The sequence below is a fragment of the Crassostrea angulata genome, chromosome 3, assembly GCF_025612915.1.
Source record: "Crassostrea angulata isolate pt1a10 chromosome 3, ASM2561291v2, whole genome shotgun sequence".
NCBI lineage: Eukaryota > Metazoa > Mollusca > Bivalvia > Ostreida > Ostreidae > Magallana > Magallana angulata.
In genome coordinates, this window is record NC_069113.1 from 35254796 (window position 1) to 35278645 (window position 23850).

The 23850-nt window shown below is 36.4% G+C and overlaps 1 protein-coding gene across 7 annotated transcripts in view; it reads left to right on the forward strand.

Moving 5' to 3' along the window:
• Positions 1-1581: 1581 nt before the first annotated feature.
• Positions 1582-23850, forward strand: part of LOC128178504 (cytoplasmic dynein 1 heavy chain 1-like) — a 41584-nt gene continuing 19315 nt past the window's right edge. For 6 of the 7 annotated variants that reach the window (XM_052845701.1, XM_052845705.1, XM_052845704.1 and 3 more), the window contains exons 1-47: positions 1582-1926; positions 2450-2543; positions 2846-3019; positions 3125-3380; positions 3725-3911; positions 4156-4376; positions 4580-4800; positions 4972-5131; positions 5239-5330; positions 5488-5704; positions 5836-5922; positions 6020-6175; positions 6418-6552; positions 6646-6780; positions 6882-6953; positions 7174-7257; positions 7473-7652; positions 7832-7984; positions 8094-8240; positions 8371-8508; positions 8601-8704; positions 8787-8859; positions 8991-9101; positions 9295-9414; positions 9649-9888; positions 10610-10733; positions 11121-11266; positions 11479-11589; positions 11710-11919; positions 12227-12373; positions 12593-12759; positions 12871-13044; positions 13170-13335; positions 13551-13736; positions 14040-14243; positions 14394-14676; positions 15294-15394; positions 15506-15662; positions 15933-16170; positions 16488-16671; positions 16812-17024; positions 17207-17359; positions 17584-17669; positions 18033-18189; positions 18316-18534; positions 18859-19062; positions 23647-23814. In XM_052845701.1, coding sequence (XP_052701661.1) covers positions 1689-1926; positions 2450-2543; positions 2846-3019; positions 3125-3380; positions 3725-3911; positions 4156-4376; positions 4580-4800; positions 4972-5131; positions 5239-5330; positions 5488-5704; positions 5836-5922; positions 6020-6175; positions 6418-6552; positions 6646-6780; positions 6882-6953; positions 7174-7257; positions 7473-7652; positions 7832-7984; positions 8094-8240; positions 8371-8508; positions 8601-8704; positions 8787-8859; positions 8991-9101; positions 9295-9414; positions 9649-9888; positions 10610-10733; positions 11121-11266; positions 11479-11589; positions 11710-11919; positions 12227-12373; positions 12593-12759; positions 12871-13044; positions 13170-13335; positions 13551-13736; positions 14040-14243; positions 14394-14676; positions 15294-15394; positions 15506-15662; positions 15933-16170; positions 16488-16671; positions 16812-17024; positions 17207-17359; positions 17584-17669; positions 18033-18189; positions 18316-18534; positions 18859-19062; positions 23647-23814 — 7593 coding nt within the window. In that variant the 5' untranslated portion in view covers positions 1582-1688. The remainder of the gene's footprint in view (positions 1927-2449; positions 2544-2845; positions 3020-3124; positions 3381-3724; positions 3912-4155; positions 4377-4579; positions 4801-4971; positions 5132-5238; positions 5331-5487; positions 5705-5835; positions 5923-6019; positions 6176-6417; positions 6553-6645; positions 6781-6881; positions 6954-7173; positions 7258-7472; positions 7653-7831; positions 7985-8093; positions 8241-8370; positions 8509-8600; positions 8705-8786; positions 8860-8990; positions 9102-9294; positions 9415-9648; positions 9889-10609; positions 10734-11120; positions 11267-11478; positions 11590-11709; positions 11920-12226; positions 12374-12592; positions 12760-12870; positions 13045-13169; positions 13336-13550; positions 13737-14039; positions 14244-14393; positions 14677-15293; positions 15395-15505; positions 15663-15932; positions 16171-16487; positions 16672-16811; positions 17025-17206; positions 17360-17583; positions 17670-18032; positions 18190-18315; positions 18535-18858; positions 19063-23646; positions 23815-23850) is intronic. The other variant, XM_052845707.1, reaches the window with a different exon arrangement.

The following is a 23850-nucleotide window of genomic DNA, read 5'->3' on the forward strand; positions in this document are numbered from 1 at the left end:
GCTGAAATCTACACGATCCAGTTCTAACCAGTTTATCGATCGGTCGAAAGCTTGAGCAACCTAACAAAATCACGGACTGCGCGAAATAATCATGATGATGTCAGACTCAAATTCCTATGTAATTGGCTATTTTTTTCTATCTAACGTAATGTACTATATTAAAAATTATACTTTATTTATGTTCATCAGTATACTGATGAACATAAATAAACACTTAATAAAATCAGATACGTTTGCTTTGTACTCGTATATTTTTTGGATTAATTCAATATCTTTTTTTAAAGATAAATCAAATATATACAATTAAATGATAATTTTCTTGATTGGGCTATGAAGGTAGCAATCATTGCGTGTGGTTTTCGTTCGGACGCTGTGTCTGACATCCACGCAGGTACGTATGTGAATCTGGTAATAGGAATGAAAATGTAGCAGGCGATCAACTACATTGTATAATGCCCCTGTTAATTAATAAAAACTGAATTGAATCAGAAATTCTATTGTTACGCTGGATTTTTTATTATCCGCGCATTTTAGCTTGAAATTCATGATGCAGCCCATATATATACCCCCCCCCCCCAAAAAAAAAAAACTTAAAAAATTTCAATCATTAAAAAAAATCGTGAAAATTTGAATTACGAATGGAAAAATATAAAGTTATTTGCTAAATTAAATATACCACAATTTTTGGTATTAACTGTTGGTGGGGTGCATATATCGGTTTAGATTGAACGGAGACAGTAGGGCTGCGTCGAACAAAATTATGTGCAATCAAAATAGGAAAAAAAGATCAAATGCATTTTGGAGAAAAAATGATACATGGAATTAAAAACAACCAAACTATGAAATAAGCATGCACATTTTATTTGCTCATACTAGCAATTGTAAAAAAAAAAATTAATTACAGAAATGTCGGAGGCAAGTTTTGTTCTACGTGTAAATAATGAAAAAGGGTTTCAAAAGAATCAAAGACTTCAATAAAACCAATAGATAATTAAAAATAAATAAAAACTTCTTGAAAAATAATTCGATCAACAAAAATTCTTCCCCGCCCGACCCCTAAAAAACAACGAATAAAAACAACAACAATTAGGCTATAAAAATCCTAGCCCGACATATTGTATAGAATAATCTCAGCACGTTTATAAAGTCACTCAGAGTAATTAAAATATATAGAATTTATCAAAGGAAAGTCTGGCAAAAATTATCACATTTAAAAAAAGTCTTGAAAGACTGTGAAATATTTATTTTTTATCAAACTAAAACAAATTTTCGTTTGTTTGTTTGTTGCAATGTATGGAGGGGAGGTTTTAAAATCAACAGGGTCCGAATTTCGACGGTGGTCGTTTTGTTTTGTTTTTTTGCTTGCATTTCGTTTGTTCTCGGAGTGACACGCGAAGCTTTGTGTGCATATGATACTATGGTAGATTTACCTATTTACTTGCTACCATCAATCGACCAAGTACCAATCAAAACACACTTCAAACAAATAAAAATTAATTTATGAAGATTTTCCAACAAATTAAAGCAAACTTCCCGCCATAATTATCTCCCTTTACGGAACTCTTCAACTTCTGCAAGCGCAGTTGCCCGGATTAAAGTTCGGGGAAGAACACTATCGACTGAGTTGTTCACATTGCGAGTAGCTCATTTCGAAGAAGGGCGTTGACAGTAAACCTAAAGGTAGAGAGATGGCGGAGACGACAGCGGACCCAGAGGTCCGGGCTGCGCCCGTGCAGGCGACAGCCGAACTGTCGGACTTTGCTGAGTATTTGCTAAGAATTGTCCCAGCTTTGATGGAGGACAAGGATTCATCTCCTCCTCAGCTAAAGACAACCATATTTGAGAAGAGTACATCTGAAAACATCAAAAAATTCCTTGGGGATCCACAGATTCCTGTTCTGTTGATTCAGAGATCTTCAACGAAGGGTAAATATGTGTTTTATTTCTTAAATTTTCCTTATTTTTTTTTAATGACTCATACTTTGGCCGACGACTTATTATCATAATCAATATCAGACCACATCACCTGAGGTAGATATGATTAGGTTGAAAAATAAGTGAAAATAGACTGCTCATACAGAAGATATTATGATAGCTTATCAAGATATATATTTTATTGTTGTTGGCATTCATTGATTATATGCATGAAATAAATAAGGAATGCAGTCTACGGGGCAAACGAGCAGATCCAGCTACTGGTAGTCTGGTAATTTTATTAGGAGGGGCGGTTGTGCAGAGATTGAAAGAAACGTGTTGATGGCTAAAATGTATCTTATTTCACTGCAAAGGATCTGAAATAATATATTCAGATGTATTGATCTCTATTTCATTTTCTGTGTCTGCTTTTACCTATCTTCATTTAATTAAATACGCCGGAGTGTAAAACAATTGCTGCTTTATTTCACGCATGCTATTTAGTTATTAAAACTTAAACAATTTTTGTAAACAGATGAGTCAGAAGAGGTTGGTGAAGGCGATGGAGAGGCCCCTGCTGTATACACTTTCTCTGTGGATGTTCACTACACCAGTTCGAAAGTGTCCAGGTTCGTAACCTCAAGATCAACACCATAACAAAGAGCATGAATTACTAAGATTTTCTTTGAGATCTAGAATATTGAAAACTAAGAATTAATTTAGAGTTAATAGTTCCACAAAATTTTCATTGATTTTCATCTAGCATTCAGCAAAATGAGCATTGCCCTTGTTTGGTATAACCATTGTTGTTTAAGTAATACTTGAATAAAATCCCCAAAACATTCAAATATTTTTACAATCTTTTTCTTTATGTATGAAACAGGATATACTTTAACAAGAATTACTTAATTTTTTTTTCTGTATACTGTAGCATGGTGCTTATCAAGCGGGGTGCAATTGTGGAGGCAGAGAAAAGTTTTCCATCACAGATCAGGGTCATGAACTTCAGTGAGGGGTCACCATACGAAACCCTACATGCCTATGTCAGTAATGCAGTTTCTCCCTTCTTCAAATCTTACATCAAGGAAACAGGGAAAGCCGAAAGGTTAATTTTTGTCCCACTTTTTTTTTTAAGGGGTGGGGGTGTAGTTTTGATACTTCTTTTTTTGTGATGTCTATGGATTTGTAATTTGTCCTATTTTTTTTGCAGAGATGGAGACAAGATGGCACCAACAGTGGAGAAAAAGATATCGGAGCTGGAAATGGGGCTGTTGCATTTACAGCAGAACATTGACATCCCAGAAATTAACCTGCCCATCCATCCTGTGGTGTCTGCTGTCATCAAGAAATGTTCAGAGGAGGGAAGGAAACCCAAGGTGGAGGATTTTGGTGACAAAGTGGAAGATGCACAGTTTCTAAATGCTTTACAGAGTGGAGTGAACAGATGGATCAGGGAAATTCAGAAGGTACATGTACTACAGTGCTGACAAAATCCTTTTATGTATTGTTGCATACGAGAACTTATGCATCGTCTCTATTAACAGTAGAAATGGTTAATACACTGAGTCAATGAATCTATAATTGTAAAAGTGAACTGACCATAAGATAATCTTTGTTTGGGGAAGAAAGGAGAGGGCATTCATCCTTTTTTTGAAATGAACATGATGAAATATATAAAATAATGGAGAACTTTAAAGTTGTCATGCATCTTAAATTGTAGACTTTTGCTTTGTGTGTCCATTGAAATAAATATATTTTCATGTACCAATTTTATAAAAAACGTGAATAATTTGAAAATCATGTTTTCAAGGTTACAAAACTGGACAGGGACCCAGCCTCTGGTACAGCCTTACAGGAAATCAGTTTCTGGCTGAACCTGGAAAGAGCCCTGCTGAGAATCCAGGAGAAAAGAGAAAGTCCAGAGATAGTCCTGACATTGGAGATTCTGAAACATGGCAAACGTTTCCATGCCACTGTCAGTTTTGACACAGATACAGGTACAACACAACAAAATGCTTATGACATTCAGGCAGTGATAAAATCAAAGTACTGAAAGTACTGGAAAGCAGTTAGCAAGTTTATTTTTCAATTTGTTGAGAATACATCCATTAAAGTGATACAATGATATTCAGGCAATGATAAAAAAGAGAGCAATATAAACAGTTTTATTACACAGTGTATTTTTCAAATTAAAATGAGATTGAAATAATTAAGTAATAAATTGTTTCATTCTTTGACTAGGCTTGAAGCAAGCAATGGCCACGGTAAATGATTATAACCAGCTGATGAAGGACTTTCCCCTGAATGATCTTCTGTCTGCAACAGAACTGGACAGAATTCGTGTAGCTCTGTCTGCCATATTCATCCACCTCCGTAAAATTCGGCCGACAAAGTACCCTATTCAGAGGTGTCTGAGGCTTGTGGAGGCCATATCAAGGGATCTTAGCTCACAATTACTCAAGGTGTGAAATGTGTTTTATTTTTTGCATGACTGGTGTACATATTTTCCTTTTGAACATTATTGAATAGAAATACATATTTAATGAAATAAAGTGTATATGTTTCGAGTTTGTCTCTCATTTGAGAGTACATGTACATTAATCTTTCTCATCTTTTAGCAAATTTTTCATTGAATTAATAAAGGATTTTTCTACTTTTTTTGTAGGTGCTTGGAACACGTCGTTTGATGCACATCCCATATGATGAGTTTGAGAAGGTGATGACAGCATGTTTTGAAGTGTTTGGGACTTGGGATGATGAGTATGAAAAGCTTCAGGGTCTGCTGAGAGACCTGGTCAAAAAGAAGAGGGAGGAACATCTACGCATGGTGTGGAGAGTTAACCCCGCCCACAAACGCCTGCAAGGACGCCTGGATCAAATGAAAAAGTATGTGTAAACATAAACATTGCTAGTTCATTGCTTAAAAAATAATTTCTCAAGAATATTCCTGTCTTTTTTAACAAGAACTGTTCAAATAAAGGGCACAGGTGTGCAATGTTTTTAAAATTTGGATATTGTAAATGTATATACATATGTATATGTATGGTGCTATTGCAGATTCCGGCGTCAGCATGAGCAGTTGAGACAGGTGATTGTTCGAGTGCTGAGGCCAACCACCACTAAACCTACCCAGGCAGGAACCCCGGGACAGGAGGAGGCGGATGTCAAGGTCGTCAAACCCCTGGTTGACGAGGTGGCTGATGCTAATGCCATTGAGGTATGTATATACACACAATGGGGAAATTTAAGTCAGGAAAGAATTTATTAAAGTTAAAGTTGCACAAGTTGTACTTAAAGTACTGATGATGTATTTTCATTGTTTAGGAGGTCAATCTGGCATATGAGAATGTAAAGGAAGTGGATGGACTAGATGTGTCCAAAGAAGGCTCCGATTCTTGGGAAGCAGCCATTAAAAGGTATGTACTATATACTTGTGCCTGTCCATGTTCACTTGTAGTGTGCATATCCCTAAATCTTAAAAAAAAAACTTGTATGAAATTAGAAAGATTCGGATATTAAGCAATGAAAATAGTTTGTATTCCAAAACTTGGAGAATCAATCTTTTCCTAATAGATATGATGAGAGAATTGATCGTGTGGAGACCAGAATCACGGCCAAGCTGAGGGACCAGCTGGGAACTGCAAAGAATGCCAATGAAATGTTCCGTATCTTTTCCCGCTTCAATGCACTGTTTGTCAGACCCCACATTCGGGGAGCAATCCGAGAGTACCAAACTCAGCTCATCCAGAGAGTCAAGGACGATATTGAAGCTCTACATGAGAAATTCAAGGTGAGCCTATTGAATGTTCAGAATATTTATGAAGAAAAATGTGAGCACTTACTTGTACATTGCAGTTGGTAGATGTGGCATTGTTATTTGAAAAATGCATTTAACAGGGATATGTTACTGTCTGTTTGTAGGTTCAATACATTCACAGCACTGCCTGCAAGATGAGTAAAGTCAGAGATTTGCCTACTGTCTCTGGGAGAATAGTTTGGTCAAGACAGGTGAGTTTAACCAATGATATTGCACATCATGCAGAGTGAAAAAACTCTGCTGTTTTAGAAATATAGAAAATAATGTTTGTTCAATTGTGTATTCTAGATTGAGCACCAGCTTAATGCATTGTTGAGTCATGTGGAAGTGGTCCTTGGAAAAGGCTGGGAAAACCATGTGGAAGGTCAACAACTGAAGAATGATGGGGAAAGCTTCAGACTGAAGCTTAATACCCAGGAACTGTTTGAAGATTGGCAAAGAAGGGTAGGAAAACACTTTAAATGGCTTAGGGTTGATGGATTCTGTTGTTAAGTTGATTCACGAAATTAAATGTTCATCGGATATCTTATAACATATTGTATTGATAAGGTCATTGGTCATGAATTTAGATATCATTCAAACAGTGATATTCACTAAATCAACAGAAATTGATGCGAAGGAATGTTAATGAAACCATAGTATTACACTTCCGATTATCGATTCCGATTTTGATTGTATGATTCCAGGTCCAAGGCAGACAGTTAGTTGTAACTGGAAGAATCTTCAGTGTCCAGAGCTTCAAATCCAAAGTGATGGGGAAAGGAAATGTCCTCAAGCTGTGTGTGAATTTCCAGCCAGAAGTCATCGCCTTATCTAAAGAGGTAGGTATATGTGTTCTGTTTGGGCAGGTTTTATGTAAAACAAGTAGTTACATGGAAGTGTATTTTATTGAGACTTCACACAATTTGTTGTAGGTGAGGAATCTACGATGGCTCGGATTCCGAGTTCCCCTTGCCATTGTCAACAAAGCTCACCAGGCTAACCAGCTCTATCCATTTGCTATATCTTTGATAGAAAGTGTGAAGACCTACCAAAGAACTTTAGAAAAGGTAAGGATGAAAGTCACAGTATTTACAAAGTGGTATTTTAATGCTTTTTAAAAAAATTGAAGATTAAAGAATTTTTCTCGAACGCTGTCTTAAAATTTCAGATCGAAGCAAGAATAACCATTGTTTTGCTGGTAGCTGGACTGAGAAAGGAAGTTCAAAATCTTATTGGTGAGGTAAGAAGACACATATTCACTTTATTCTAAATTCTGAAATGAAATACATTCAATACCTAATCATGTTTATTCAGGGCTGGGTTTTTTCCCAACAAAACTTTTTATAAACTGATGCTTGATATAGGAATATACTTGGTCATGTATCCTTGTTACATGTACATGTAAGTGAGAAGTTAATCCTATATTTTTCCATCAAGATAAATCATTTGTTGTGTTGTAGGGAGTTGGTCTGGTATGGGAATCCTACAAGCTAGAACCATATGTACTGAGATTGGCTGATACAGAAAACAACTTCCAAGAAAAGGTACAATAAAAGACAATTATTACATTTTTGAAATGAATTTGTAAATGTTTTTGCAAAGAAGTATAAATTCATTTTGATTTTATTTACATATTGTCCCAATTGTAAGAAAAGAAAGTGTAATTTAGTAATGTAACCTTTAACTAAATATTTGTTTAAATTTACAGCATTACAGCACCTGTTATTGGAGTGACATTTTTATACTTTTAAACTTTCAGGTAGATGATTTGGTGGCCATTGAGGAGGAGATAGAGTTAGAAGTGAAGGCCCTGGAGACCTGTGCTTACAGTAATGCTGTGTTTACAGAGATCCTGGGGAAAATCCAGAAGGCTGTGGACAACCTGAGTCTGCATTCCTACTCCAATCTACCCCAGTGGGTGGCCAAACTCGACCAGAGGGTACGTCTCAAAATCCATTAGTGAAACCCACAAACAATTTTCTCATTTATTGTTACAAATATGTTCAACTGCAAAACTTTCAGAATTTACACGTACGGTAAATGTAAAAATTTTGTTGTAAACTCCACAATTTAAAACAGTTAATGCATGGTATTTAAGGTTATGCATGTACATTTCAGGTTGAGGCTGCTCTTGCAGGACGATTAGAGGCTGGGTTAAAGGCCTGGACCCAGACCTTACTGGGTCAGGGACAGTCTGGGTCAGACAATACTATGGACACTGATGAACCCCAAAAACAAGCTCACAAACCTGGTGGGGATCCACACATCAAGGTACTGCATAAAAACTTCACAAAGTTTAAGGGTTTATGAACAGTACTTTTTCTTTTCCATTAAATTTTAGTGTTAAGGAAATTTATTAGAATCTTTCACTCAATTCCAGCCAATGGTGCATGAGCTAAGAATCACCAACCAGTTGATCTACGTGAATCCACCAGTGGAGGAGTCCCGAGTTAACATCATGCAGGAGCTGTTTGGTTGGGAAGCAGTCATCACGAGCCTGCCTCGTATCCGACACTCCAGATATCAGGTAGACGGAACTCCTATTGCATCCTGTGTTTCACCTTATGAAATGTCGACTTTCTGTTTGTATCTACTGTACATATGCACATTTTCATATGATTGTATTTGAGTTTTCATATAACAATGGTGATTTGTAGGTTGGATTGGATGTAGAGTCAGAATCAGAGAGCACCTATAGAAATGTACTGACTAAACTTCCTAGTGGTCAGTTAATACTAGAGGATGCCTACTCTGCCATTCAGTCAGTGATGAAGGAGTTTGACAATTACGTCAAGGTAGGTAATGGTCAATACTGATTGGGCAAAACACAATGTTTTAGTATATGTATCAATTATTCAATGTGACATCTTATTATTAATGCTTGTAGGTTTGGCTTAGATACCAGTCCCTGTGGGATTTGAACCCAGATGTCTTATACAGTCGGTTGGGACTCAGAATCAAATTGTGGATGAATACCCTTGAAGAAATAAAGTAGGTACTTTTCTGAAGTTAGAAGATTAGATACCTGTTTTTCTGCAGTCATTTGTAAATTTTGTTTTGTTTGTTATCGTAGATCTTCAAGGAAGACATTTGATACATCAGAAACCCAGAAAGAAATTGGACCTATTATTGTACAGTTTGGCAAGGTATCCTTCAAGCTTGTTTATACTTCTACATGTTCATTGTGCTTAGGACTTTAATGTAGTTTTATGATCTGGATATTGCGCATGCAATATCAACAAAAGAATTTGTATTCACAAATAGTTTCCTTTTTCAGGTACAATCTAAAGTGAGCTTGAAATATGACTCATGGCACAAGGAAGTCCTCAGCAAGTTTGGTAGTCTCCTTGGAAACGAAATGGTGGACTTCCATTCTGCTATTTCCAAGGTAAATCAATTCAAGTTTTCTTTACACCTTACTACTTTTTATTATTTACATTTATGTAAAAATAATTAACTGGATATACATGTATATGTTTACAATAACAGAACCATAAACATTTTACGTGTATGTCATAAAGAAAAAGATCTTACATTTATTTATACTGTATGTACTATAATTGTGTCTCTGTGCCATTTAGTCCCGGTCCGAGTTGGAGCAGCAGTCCATTGACACAGCAAACACATCAGAAGCTGTAGGTCTGATCACTCAAGTCCAGGCTCTGAAACGTAGGATGAAGAACTGGGAGAAGCAAGTCAATGTAAGGAATTTTATTACGATTTTTTGTTGAAAATAAGGTTTTACATACTGTTCAAGCATTAGCATTTTTTGATCTTAAAGTTATTTAGAGGCTGCCTGTAAAACTGCAAGATTACTGAGACAAGCAACTCTATCACTATAAAGCAAAATTTGTAAATCTGAGTCATAGGTCAGCATGCCTGACCTTATTTGAAATGAACAAGATACAAATTCTCATTCCGAGCACTGATTACAGATGTACAAAGAAGGCCAGCGTATCCTAGAGCGACAGAGGTTCCAGTTCCCGACCAACTGGTTGTACAGTGACAACATCGAGGGTGAGTGGGGGGCATTCAATGACATCATGAAGAGGAAGGACTCTTCCATTCAAACCCAGGTGGCCAGCCTGCAGATGAAGATCGTGTCCGAGGATAAAGTGGTGGAAAGCAAGACCGGCGACCTTCTGGCCGACTGGGACAAAGACAAGCCTGTGGCTGTAAGTATATCTATAGGAGGGACTGTATTAGTTAATCTAACACTTATGTTAGCTTGTAAGTATTGGTCATCTTACCTTCCATTTGGCATTTATATATACTTGTTATACTATTGATATTTCAAAGTTATTTGTTGACTTGAATTCTCAGAAAAACATTCACCTTGAATGTGAAATATTTTTACATGTACAACTATACTGAATGTTGAACCTTTCTTTTCAATCATTCCAATTTACTTCCTGTAACTTATAAAGTATAACCATATAAGTGTGTATTATTTTCTTGATTGGAAACCAAACAGTTAATAGATGTAAGTAAATCTCTTGCTGAACTTGCTTTACTCAACATAACCATACCCTGTTTAGTTTGCTTCTTTTTGAGAAGTGCTGAGGAGTAATTATTGATTATTGATTTGAATTTGAATGTCAATTCCATTTTTGATTTCAGAATATCTGCTTTTAATTTAAGTGGGGTTTTCTATAACAAAGTTTTATCATCCTTTTTTGACATTCCAATTGCTATTTACCATGCAGTTTATGGAAGATTATTATTATTTCTCCAATTGTTTTAAGCTGGCTATGGTAAATTTAATTTTGTTCTTGGTTAGGGTTGGCTTTTGACTCTCTTTTCCTGTTGCATGAACATGATCATATATACAAGTGTGGATGGTTGTCTCTTTGTTTTGCATTCTTAGTAAGTTTTGAGTTGTCCTTTGACATTAAGGGTGAACTGAAACCAGACGAGGCAATGAAGGCCTTGACCATATTTGAGGGAAAGTTCAGCCGACTAAAGGAAGAGAGAGAAAATGTGGCTAAAGCTAAGGAGGCTCTGGAACTTTCTGAACCAGGTAATTTTGTCAAAAAAAATAAAAGGTGTTTGAAGATGTTGTTATATGATGTATGCAAGATTATTTTTCTTACATTGGCCCTTGATGGGTCAGGAATTAATAGTGGACAATGTTTTATCAGTAGAAGCAAAATAATACCTTCAAATAATGAGTTCTATCCCAGTAATTAAAGTTAGAAACTTTAATACAATTATAAGGACTCAAATTGTTGGTCATTGTAATTGTGAACATACATGTACATGTTCATATACTCAATACATATAAGGGGGATGGAGGGCATTTAACTTTCTATATACTGTACTAGAGATTTGTAAGAGTACATAAACAAATACTGTACCTCATGCACTGACTATAAACATTCCCATTCACCTTTCCTTGATTTATTAGGTCAGTTGAGTGCCAGTGAGGAGAGAATGCAGGTCGCCCATGAGGAACTGCAGGACCTGAAGGGAGTGTGGGCAGAGCTGTCCAAAATCTGGGAGCAGATTGATGAACTCAAGGAGAAACCATGGCTGTCTGTACAGCCAAGGAAGGTGGGTACAACCTGACACATGTGTAGAATTTCTCAGCTTAACCTCAACATGTTCTTGAAAAAGTCATGTGCTATCAAGTTAAGCCTCACTGTGTATTTGAGTCTTTATTTTTATGAAACTAAATTTTTTTCAAAATTGCGTGAATTGTATAATCTATATTTTTTTTTGCATTGTTTTATATAGTGTATGAAATGAATTTTATGTTGTTGTAGATAAGGCAGTCTATAGATGCCTTGCTGAACCAACTGAAGGAACTGCCATCCCGACTCCGAAGTTATGCTTCATATGACTATGTCAAAAGAACCTTGCAAGGATTTGCTAAGGTAATTTACCTTAACTCATTAGAAAAAATCTTGATTAACATGTTTTCCAATTGTCTCGAAACCCACTGTTATTTTTTTTCATATGGTATTAGAGTATTATACATAATGGACTTTTTTCAGGTCAATGTGCTGGTTGTGGAGTTGAAGTCTGAGGCGCTGAAGGAGAGACACTGGAAACAGCTGACAAAGAAGCTGAACGTTCGATGGGTGCTGTCAGACCTCACCCTGGGTCACGTGTGGGATGTTGACCTAATTAGACATGAGCCAATTGTCAGAGACATCATCCTCATTGCCCAGGGAGAAATGGCTCTCGAGGAATTCTTGAAACAGGTGTGTAACTGTCATTCCTGATTTCAGACCCCTTTGAAGCTGTCGTTGATTTACATATGCAAGTCAGAATTTGCACGTAGCAAAAATTAAAGTTATTCTTACATGCAAACAAATTCAAATTGTTAATAAAGATTGCTCCCATTCTTAGTGCTACCTACACGTTTCAAGAGTTAATTTATTATAAATTAGTACATTTTGTCTGGTGAATAAATAAAATTTTGTGATAAAGTGACAGTGGTTATAGCGACAAATTCATTGAGGTAAAGATGGGCTTGGTGCTGATACTATCTATTTAATGATTTGATAGGTCAGTGAGGTATGGAGGAGCTATGAGCTGGAGCTGGTCAACTACCAGAACAAGTGTCGCCTGATCAGAGGCTGGGACGATCTGTTCACCAAGGTCAAGGAGCACATCAACAGCGTGACGGCCATGAAACTCTCCCCTTACTACAAGGTAAGCCAAATGGTGGTCCCCTGACAGTTGAAAAGTTTATTTTTCATTTGTATTTCACATGTTCATGCAAGTTATCCAAATTTTAAATGAAAAAAAATTGAATATTTAATTTGAAAAAAATGATGTTATATTTTATGTTGAGTATTTGATTATGCTAACATGATTTTTGCATCGAAGCTGTGGGAGTGCAAGTACATGTATCTGTTATGTGTTCTGCAGCAATTTGAAGAGGATGCTTTGGCTTGGGAAGACAAACTGAATCGCATCAACGCCTTGTTTGATGTCTGGATTGATGTACAGAGGAGATGGGTCTACCTGGAGGGCATATTCACCGGGAGCGCCGACATCAAGGCTCTGCTTCCTGTCGAGACTTCTCGCTTCCAGGGGTAAATTATTGTCGATAAAATGATTCATTTATGATCTTATTTTGCAGATTCCAATTGCAGAACCTTTATTCTGAATTAGTTTTGAATTAATGAAGTCTTGTTTGAATTTAGAGTGAGCACTGAGTTCTTGGCTCTGATGAAGAAGGTGACACGGTCTCCTTTGGTGATGGACGTGGTCAACATCGCTAACGTCCAGAAGCAGCTGGAGCGCTTGTCTGACCTCCTGGGGAAAATCCAGAAAGCTCTTGGAGAGTATTTGGAGAGAGAAAGAGCCTCGTTCCCAAGGTACAGGAACATTGTGCTTTATCAAGTAGTTTTTGCAAACATGTATATGCATTGAAATAAAAATTGCATGGAGGTTGCATGAATTTAAAACTTTTTATTAATTTTATGCTATTTTAAATTTCTAGATTCTACTTTGTCGGAGATGAAGATTTACTGGAGATCATTGGAAACAGTAAAAATGTTGCCAGGCTTCAAAAACACTTCAAGAAAATGTTTGCTGGTGTTGCCACCATCACACTGAACGAGGACAACTCACAAGTGACTGGACTTTTATCCAAAGAAGGGGAAGAGGTCTTGTTGATTGCTTATATTCTTTTTCCTGGCATAAATGAAAATAAATTTATGTGAAATATCTATCATGAGTTATGAATAATAAAGCATAATGGTGGACATCGCAGGAATACGAAATGACAGATTATATACATGTAGGTTTTCAAAAATGTGTTTATGTTCAGTGTTGTTCCAGTAATGGTTGATAGCTAACCTTCTTTCTATTTCTCATTCAGGTGGTGTTTGCTACCCCCGTGTCCATTGCTGCCAACCCTAAGATCAACGAGTGGCTGACCCTGACAGAGAAGGAGATGAGGGTCACTCTGGCCAAGCTTCTACAGGAGGCAGTCAAGGACATTGCAGTCTTCAAGTCGGGCCAGATTGATGCCAACCTATACCTACAATGGATAGACAAGTTTCAGGTAAATGGCACTATTTGAACCAACATGTATGTTCAAACAGTAAATGTTTTGTAAGAAGCCACAAGGAGTCAAAACTAATTGTAGATGCCTTTATTAATTCAAGTTCTTAGTTCCCAGATTTACTGTGTGCACAAGAACATGAATTTGCATTGGCAGAGTTTTGTAATAATTCCATAATTTTTTGCATTTTTGGGCGGATAATAAATCCTTGTAAATGAAATCTATGGTATGTAATTTTTTCCCATGCATTTAACACTGATTGTCATTTACAAGCATCTAACCATTTGATATATATTTATGTAGGCCCAGCTGGTGGTGTTGGCATCTCAGGTGTCGTGGTCTGAGAGTGTGGAGAATGCCCTGACCAGTATCGCCTCGTCCAAGAACCCCTCGGACCTGACTGCTCTGAACGATGTCCTACAGGTGGTGGACAATACACTGAATGTGCTGGCTGACTCTGTTCTACTGGACCAGCCCCCAGTCAGGAGGAAGAAGATGGAGCACCTGGTATGGCAATTAATGGAAATTGGAATTTGAGCATATATTTACACCTTGCCATGATGATTCATGATGATTTAGATATTAGAGTTCTTTGAAACAATATCATAATGATTGCTTATGCACAGGTATAAATGCATCACCATTCATTGATTACAGATTACAGAGCTGGTACATCAGAGAGATGTGACAAGAACTCTAGTGAAAAACAAAGTGAACAATCCCAAGTGTTTTGACTGGTTGTGTCAGATGAGGTTCTACTTTGACCCCAAGAATTCGGATGTGTTGCAGCAGTTGTCCATTCAGATGGCCAATGCTAAGTTCAACTACGGCTTTGAGTACTTGGGAGTACAGGACAAACTGGTCCAGACCCCCCTCACTGACCGATGTTATCTGACCATGACCCAGGCACTAGAGGCCAGACTGGGAGGATCTCCATTTGGTAAGACGGGGTAGCTCTGCCAAGGGGAATTGTCATAACTACAACTACATTGTACTTTAAGTGCATATATATGTACTTATTTGTGTATAAAGGGAAAATTTTTACTCTCATTTTATTTTGTCACATTTGCCTTCATTAAAAGTGAACAAATTTAAAATAAGGCTAATTAAGTTTATAAAGCTTCAAGTTTCTTTCTTAAATACAAGCTTGCTTGCAAATTTTTTTCTTTATAAATATACATGCTTGTTGAAGATCAAGTATTAATGCAATTTTTTAGTAGAAATCCAATTTTTGTTTACTTCAATATAATAATAAAGAAATACAGTGTAAGAGTTACTATTAAGCACTTTTGCATGCTCCCAGCAGGGATGTTCCATTGGTTCATTGTTGCCTCATGGCGTAGGCTACAGTGTTGCTCGGTATGCAAGATTAACGTAAAAAAAAGGCAGGAAAAGGTCTTTCTGTAACAAGTATGTACAGAGGGGAGTATGGCCTGCCTACAATTTAAACAAAAAGTATACAATGTCATGAATGTTAACAACTTTGAAAAGTTTAATTAAGGATGGTAAGCTATTATGATTGTAGGTTTGTACTTTAATCTGATTGTTTCCTTCAAGGTCCTGCTGGTACTGGTAAAACTGAGTCTGTGAAAGCTTTGGGAAATCAGCTCGGAAGATTTGTGTTGGTCTTCAACTGTGATGAAAACTTTGATTTCCAGGTATCATTTTATAAATGACATGAAGTATGTTATACAAAACTCTAACTAAACAGCGTCCTTACATGTACATTGTATTTCCATTATCAACTAGATTTTGTATTTTTCTTCCAGGCCATGGGTCGTATCTTTGTGGGGCTGTGTCAGGTGGGAGCCTGGGGCTGCTTCGATGAGTTCAACAGGTTGGAGGAGAGAATGCTGTCCGCTGTGTCCCAGCAGATCCAGACCATACAGGAAGCCCTGAAAGACATGGCTGGCAAAAAGGAAAAGAGTATGACTCAATCTTTGATTTGTACATATATTTGCTTTCATATGTAGTTTTCTTTCAAGTACAGTAAGAATGTTTGCATATCCAAAACAGGTTTAGTTATTAAGTAATTGATGGTTATTAAAACAAAGGAAACACAGCTTTTTGCCACTCAAAGTTTTGCTTTTAAAGATGAAACCACACAATTTTCCCAAAAATTACTTTCACTGAAAAATCCAGTCAAAAGATATGTATGAAATAGAGATGTTCACCGTTTTGACTTTTGATTGAAAGGTTCCATGTCAGTTGAACTGATTGGAAAACAGGTGAGGGTGAATCCAGACATGGCCGTATTCATCACCATGAATCCTGGATACGCTGGGCGATCCAATCTACCAGATAACCTGAAGAAGTTGTTCAGAAGTTTGGCCATGACCAAACCCGACAGACAGCTCATTGCTGAAGTCATGCTGTACTCTCAAGGATTCAGAATGGCTGAAAAACTGGCCAAGAAAATTGTTCCTTTCTTCAAGTAAGGATTCCAACAATTGTACATGTGCATGTATATACCTTTCATGAATTTCATTTGAAATTCATGGTATTTAAACTCTTACATGAATCACAAGAGAAAAAAATAAATTCATGAAGTTCACTTTAAAGCCAGTTTTATTTTTATTGCATAAGAAATACATGTACATTACTCTGTGAACTTAATTGTGAGAAGCAGTGAATAGTCTTTTCACATGAAATTTTGATGAAACACGCTTAATTGTACGCTTTTCCTACTGTAGATTAAATTTTGATAAAGTTCAAAGATTGTAACTCTTTCCTTCTTTTTGTCTTTTATAGACTGTGTGATGAGCAGCTGTCCCCTCAGTCTCACTATGACTTTGGATTAAGAGCTCTAAAGAGTGTGCTGGTCAGTGCCGGTAATCTGAAGAGAGACAAGATACAGAGGATTCGAGAGGGAATGCTGGAGAGAGGCGAAAACGTGGACGAGAGATCCATCGCTGAAAATCTTCCTGAGCAAGAGGTAAATTATCAAATTAAGTTGATAAGTGACGATACAAACAGGTTGTTTTACATGTCAACCTAGTTTCAATGATTCCCAAAATAATCTTTTAAAAAATGATGGGGATAAAATTTGAAGAAAAAACCCCCTTTTTTTTGTAGATTCTAATACAGAGTGTTATGGAGACTGTTGTACCAAAGCTGGTGGCTGAAGACATCCCACTGCTGTACAGTTTATTGTCTGATGTGTTCCCTGGCATTGAGTATCAACCAGCAGAGATGACTGCCCTCCGACGGGAGATCAAGAAAGTATGTAAAGAGAGGTACCTCACCTATGGTGAACAAGAGGAGCAAGGATCTCAGTGGGTTTCCAAGGTAACACATTGTTTTAAATTTTCCCACCTTCACTGTAAAAATTAAGTATTAAAAAAAAAATCAAAAGAATTGCAAGTAAATTTGGTATTTAATTGTAATTTGTAACATGTATTATGGAAATGCATTCTTGCATTTCTAATTTTCTTAATTTTAACATAAAGCCTGTATCTTTCCTCTTGTAGGTCCTGCAGCTATTCCAGATCACAAATCTCCACCATGGCCTGATGATGGTGGGCCCTAGTGGTAGTGGGAAATCCAAGGCATGGCAGGTGTTGTTAAAAGCTCTGGAGAGATTGGAGGGAACAGAGGGCGTGGCTCATGTCATCGACCCAAAGGTAACAGATTTAATGAGAAATGATTTGACAATAAGTCATTTTCCTCAGTCATTTTCCTCTCTCTTTCTGGGGGTTTGTTAATTTTTTAGGAAGCTAAAGGAGTGTTTTTTATAAGTATGGTACTTAGCATTTTAAAATTTCCAAGATGGTATTTTGTACCATACTGTGTAATAATTTTGTATATGATAAAATTTAGCTAAAATGTGTAATGTTTCTATTTGCAGTCAATTTCAAAAGAGGCTCTCTATGGAACATTGGATCCAAATACAAGAGAATGGACTGATGGTCTGTTTACACATATACTAAGAAAGTAAGTCTGCAAAGTTCTACTACTATCATGTTATAATACTGTTAATTTCTTATATTATGTGAGCACTTATTTCTGCGATTCCGCTGTTTTGAGTCAAATCACAAGAATATAAAATCACTAATGCGGAACTTTTATCTTCTTTTCTTATAGTTTTCAGCTCTCAGAAAATAATGGCGAGATTTTAAAATCAGCGAAAGATGCTTCTCGCGATTTTACGCGGATATTAATTCCTCATGTTTAATTACGAATCTACAGTACTAGGATGTATGAATAACTGCTGCTAAATTTTCATTGTGAATTAATTATTGATTGTGTTGATGTGTTTATAGTTAAATGATTCTAAATACCTGTAATGTTATGTAGGATCATTGACAATGTGAGAGGAGAACTTCAGAAGAGGCAGTGGATTATATTTGACGGTGATGTAGATCCAGAGTGGGTAGAAAATCTGAACTCTGTGCTGGATGAAAACAAACTTCTGACCTTGCCTAATGGAGAACGTCTGGGCATCCCTCCAAATGTAAGTAATTAATAGAGATGAAGTTGATGTTAATGAAAACAACCCCAATATGTTCATTTTCACGCTTTAGAAAAAAAGTGAATGTTAGTTTTTGAAATACTAGTATTTTTTCATTTTGCTTTGTAGGTCAGAATCATGTTTGAGGTGCAGGATTTGAAGTTTGCCACCCTGGCCACGGTCAGTAGATGTGGTATGGTTTGGTTCAGTGAGGACGTCCTGTCGCCCGAAATGATCTACGAAAATTATCTCCAGACACTGAAGAATGTATCATTGGAGGAGGGAGAGGAAGAGACACCCAAGACACTTGGGGGAGAGAACGAGGAAACTCTGTCCAAAACCATTCAGGTATACAAGTATATCATTGTTACTTAATGTGCAGAATATAGATACATGTAGGAACTTTTCTATTGCAGTTCTGTTTACAAGTTTATAACTTCTACTGCACATTTGAATTTATAGGTTTTGTTATGTGCATAAATATACATGTATGATGTAGATGAAAAAAACCCCACACCACTGGAAGGTGTTTTTTTGGAACAGTGTAATCATAGAATTATAGAAAGCTACTGACAGTGTAGAATAACTTGAGTTAAAGATGCAATGTACTTGTATATCAAGTTGGAATTATCATTCTGCATACAATTGAACCTTGTTTTTGCATTTGTCCAGGTTCAGAGAGACTGTGCCACCATCCTTTCCGCGTTCTTCAGTTCGGACGGTCTGGTGAACCGTGCTTTAGAGTACGCCGTCAGCCTGGACCACATCATGGACTTCACTCGCCTTCGAGCCCTCAGCTCGCTGTTCTCAATGATCAACCAAGGAGTCAGGAACATCTTGTCCTACAACAACTCCCATTCCGACTTCCCGATGCAGGTAACAAAATTACAGAATATTGAATCAACTTATTCATACGTGTATTGAAAACTCCTGAAATAATGACTCTCTTTTCCAACTGAAGATGTAGCTTCAATGTACTAGTGTCACTAATTGTGAGTTTCCAGCTTTCTGATATGAATTTTTTAAACTTTTTAAGGCGTCGAGCTAATGCTCAACAGCCCTCTAGCGATCGTCTGGACTGGCAATCATCCAAATTCATGCTCTGCACCGCCTTTTAAATGCGCATAAGAAATAAGTTCCTTAAAGTACAGACCCTGAAACGTGCTACTACACCAGTTGCACGGTTCGGTTCGTTACGCTTTATGAACGGTACGGTTCGCTTTGTGAACGGTACGGTTCGTTTTGTGAACGGTACGGTTCGCTTTGTGAACGGTACGGTACGCTTTGTGAACGGAACGGTTCGCTTCTTGCACGGTACGCTTTGCTAAAAATAGCTGCACGCTTTGTGAACGGTTTGCGCGCTTTATTAATGAGGTAGGCGTGGCCTGAACGCTTTGATTTTTCTCCATATAATTTTGTTTAGTTTTTGCCCGATCTACTTCAGCAGGGTGGTAATTATGACAAGAATTTTTCTTTTTTTTATATGATATATTACAAAAGAATTTCAATCGATCTATTTAAAATCAGAGCGTCCATCCGTTCCCCCGTTTTTGATACGTTGCGTGAACCGTGTACTCAGTGACAACTGGGAAGCGGGGGTAATTTTAATTTTGATCAGTCTGTTATTATTAGTATTTAATTTAGATTAATGTAATCATTCAGATAGATTAAAAGAACTGTTTGACTTTAATCCAATATATTTGTTAATTTAGCGAGCCTTCGATAATTTTACAAAGCATCTTGAGTTTTTATTTCTATACATGTACTTGAGTCGAAGTCATTAAATACTTCTAATCCATTTAAAATTGCTCTAACAAATTGCCCCGACTTTATTCCGATATTTTGTTAGTTTAGTTTCCTTTATCGTTGTCTTGATTTTCGGCTAGTTTTTATTATTCATAATTCGTATGATCATTCTTTATTGCGTACTACTGTAGTACTATTGCCGATCGCCGATTGCCTTAGTGAATAGACGATGTAAAATTATTGGATAGATAAGAAATCTTGAAATCAAGTGTTATGTAGTTTTTTGACACGAATTTTTATTCATTTAAATATTAATTCTATGATTTTCTGCACTTGTTTGTATACATAGATCATACCTACATCTAACCCGTCATCGCCTCTCTTATCTGAACTAAGATCGCGTGTATAGTCAAAATATGACTATTAGTTTTTGTTTTTCCGTTAAACTATATACATGTTCATGTAACATATTTCATACGATATGTACACAACTGGATATACACATTAAGTCAATAACTTTTATTTATATAATAGCGATATTTATCATTCTGTTGAACAAGTGTCCGCTCTTCACTGTATGCATGCGATTTAGCTGACGTTTTACAAATGCTGACTAACCTGTTTATATTTTATTTACCTTTTTACACACATACTTGTTGTAAACAGGACACGAAAAATTACCCGGTAATCAACAAATGAATGTTAAAAGTTATAAATATATAAGAATTTATCTAGTAACAAAAATAATACAACAGCGAGGGAAAACGACTCTGATCGCCAGTACATGAATTATAATCATGAAATCGGAGAGAAATTATTGTTGAATAATTTAAAATAGAAACACTCTTTTCAATAGGGATATAAGAAAACATAAAACAAAAACGTTTCATTCGATAATTTTCTTCTAGCCATATAGGAGGAGCCAAGTAGCACGCGGCGCGTGGCGTGATCTGTACTGTTATACTTAAACTGATTGACAGGCGAAGCACGTGGAGTCCTGAGAGAAAATCCCGCTCAAATGACCAATTATAGAAACCTAAAGCGAAATTTTAAATAATAAAGTTCAGTGATAAAATTTTAATTTAAGTATTATATTCAACACACAAGTTTCTCTCTCTCTCTCTCTCTCTCTCTCTCTCTCTCTCTCTCTCTGAGGGTGTATGTGATTGTGTGCAAACCATTTGGAATTATTAGATTTTTATTTGTATGAATTGAATTCATTTATTTAAGACTCATGGTTTTCATAACGATTTCAACACAATGACTAAAAGTTTGTACAGCGGACGATGTACATATAGATTGATCTCGACGGTTAAAATTTCGACGCTATTTCACATCACACATATAAGATTGAAAATAATTTTTAAAAGAGCTGTGTTTGTGCTTACATGTACTTGTTATCTCATTCAACTATTTATGATTTAATTAATCATTTTTTTTGGTACATTAATGTACCCGGTAAATGATATTTTTATCGCAAGTTAATATGTGAAAATCCCGCATGTATAGAGTCGCTGAATTGTTCCACGGGTCCACGCGCCGATAGTCTTTCGTGTAGTTGTTTGTGTCCATTTCTACAGACGGTTCTTTTGTTCTTTAGAGATTAAGAAAAGCCATGAAACTAACAAAGTAGAAGTAAGATATATTCAGACTATACACACGACAGATTGTGATGAGTAACCTGACAGGTGCCCGTGGAAAGGTGTGAATACCGGCATCTCGTGTACACCTATTTAAGCGTCCAAATATACAGAGTTAGTTGTAAAGTACAATAACTGCTAAAAACCAAAGAAAGACAATAACACCTGTTGTGTATAGAACCAAAGATCAGCTTCTGTACACGTGTTTCGCACGAGTGATTTTTGTTCATGTGAAATCACGACGCCATTACCAGCTATGCGGGAAATAAAGTTGAAAGTTATTTTATGGAATGCGTGTACTTTTTTTCCGTTCAATGCTTGCATTTAATGCATTAAGATTTTGTACATGTATTTATTTACAATTCATCATACATGTGTGAGTGATTTTTTTGTTTATTTATTGGTACATAAATAGCTCAAGAACAAATCACTCGAGTCACCGGTAATATGTGGTTGTCATTTACATTTTCTGGGTCTGCGTAACTTAAGTCGACATTTTTTTTAATTTAAAAAGGATATCAAATTATATTTAGATATATTTCAACCTTGTTTAGCCATAGTGTATATACATATTTCTAAACAAACGCTACTTTTCTAACGTTTCGGGTAACGATCTCTCTCTCTCTCTCTCTCTCTCTCTCTCTCTCTCTCTCTCTCTCTCTCTCTCCCGAGAATCACTTAAAGCTATGTAAAGTCCAGTATGTACCCAATGTTTCAAACATTTCATAAAAATAATCAAAATAGTATAACCACGGATTGTGTGAACGTTAATAGTTTACAATGTTTAAGAAATCAGCGATGCAAGTTTTGTCGAAAAACAAAAAAATGGTTACGGTCTAAGAAAGGAAATATGTTTGTGACTGTTTTAATAAGAATAACAGTTTTAAATCTTAGTATGTGTGATCTAACCCCGTATAATAAATCTAGCAAAATATTGAACTTATCTGGTCAGCGATAATCTCCGTCCGTATTCATCGAAAGACATTAGGTCAATAAGCCATATATGGAAGTTGCACGCTTATTGCACGGTACGGTACGCTTTTTTGTCCGTCTGGAGGCGGGTCTTGCATAAATTATGTTGCACGCTTTTTGCACGGTACGGTTCGCTTTGTGAACGGTACGGTTCGCTTTGTGAACGGTACGGTTCGTTTTGTGAACGGTACGGTACGCTTTGTGAACAGTACGTTTCGTTTTGTGAACGGTACGGTTCGTTTCTTGCACGGAACGGTACGGTTCGTTTTAGAGGTGTAGTAGCACGTTTCAGGGTCTGTATTAAACGTATTACAAGATTTTTATTCTGTTTATTAAACTAAATTGTGTACAAAAAACCCAACTTTGCCTACCTGGTTATTGACAACTCATTGCATAAGTATAAATTTGCTAAATCAAGAAATGGCGGATGAATATAATCAGGTGTAAAAATTCACTAAATGTTATTTTAGTTAATTGCTTACATTTTAATTGGAGAGCGTGCCCGATAGAAATAAAATTTGCGATCTAAATTTATTTGTTATCAGGCACGGTCTCCAAAATAAATGTAAGCGATAAACGTATCTAGTGATTTTGTTGCAAAAAATAAACACAATAATACAGTTGGTGTGGTCGAGCATTTTAGATAGCACGTGTTGTGGATTTGTTTGTAAATAACCGTATTATAGGGGATCTTGTTTCAAACGGGAATTGAAATAAATAAAAGTATGTTTTATTATTATAGGCTAATTAGGGACATACTGTTAATGTATTCAAATCATGAACCTGTGAAAATTGTTTAAAGAAAATAATTTATTTTTGAACTTTGAAATTTCTTGGAATTTTGTAACCATAATGAGTTATTGAATTGTAAAATCACCAATACCTATTTTATAAGAAATTAAACTTATTTTTGTTTTTAAAGCAGCACAAAACATAATTCATATACTTCTCTATTCTATGTCTAAAATTATTTGATATATACGACTATTAAATTAACAGAAATTCAAATTATTGATATCATTCTATATAAAAGCAAAATGTCAGTTTGACGCCTTTGTGGCCGTTCCGGCCTTTGATTTAGTATTTAAATTTCAATATGCAGCAAGACCAGGTGGAGAAGTACATGACCAAGTACCTGATCTACTCCATCCTGTGGTCGATGGCAGGGGACGGACGTCTGAAGAGTCGGCAGGAGCTCGGCGACTTCATCAAGGGAATCACAGATGTCCCTCTACCCCCTACAGCTAACATGCTCATCATTGACTATGAGGTAATTGGCTCTTGAATATACTCTTCAAGTAGGCAG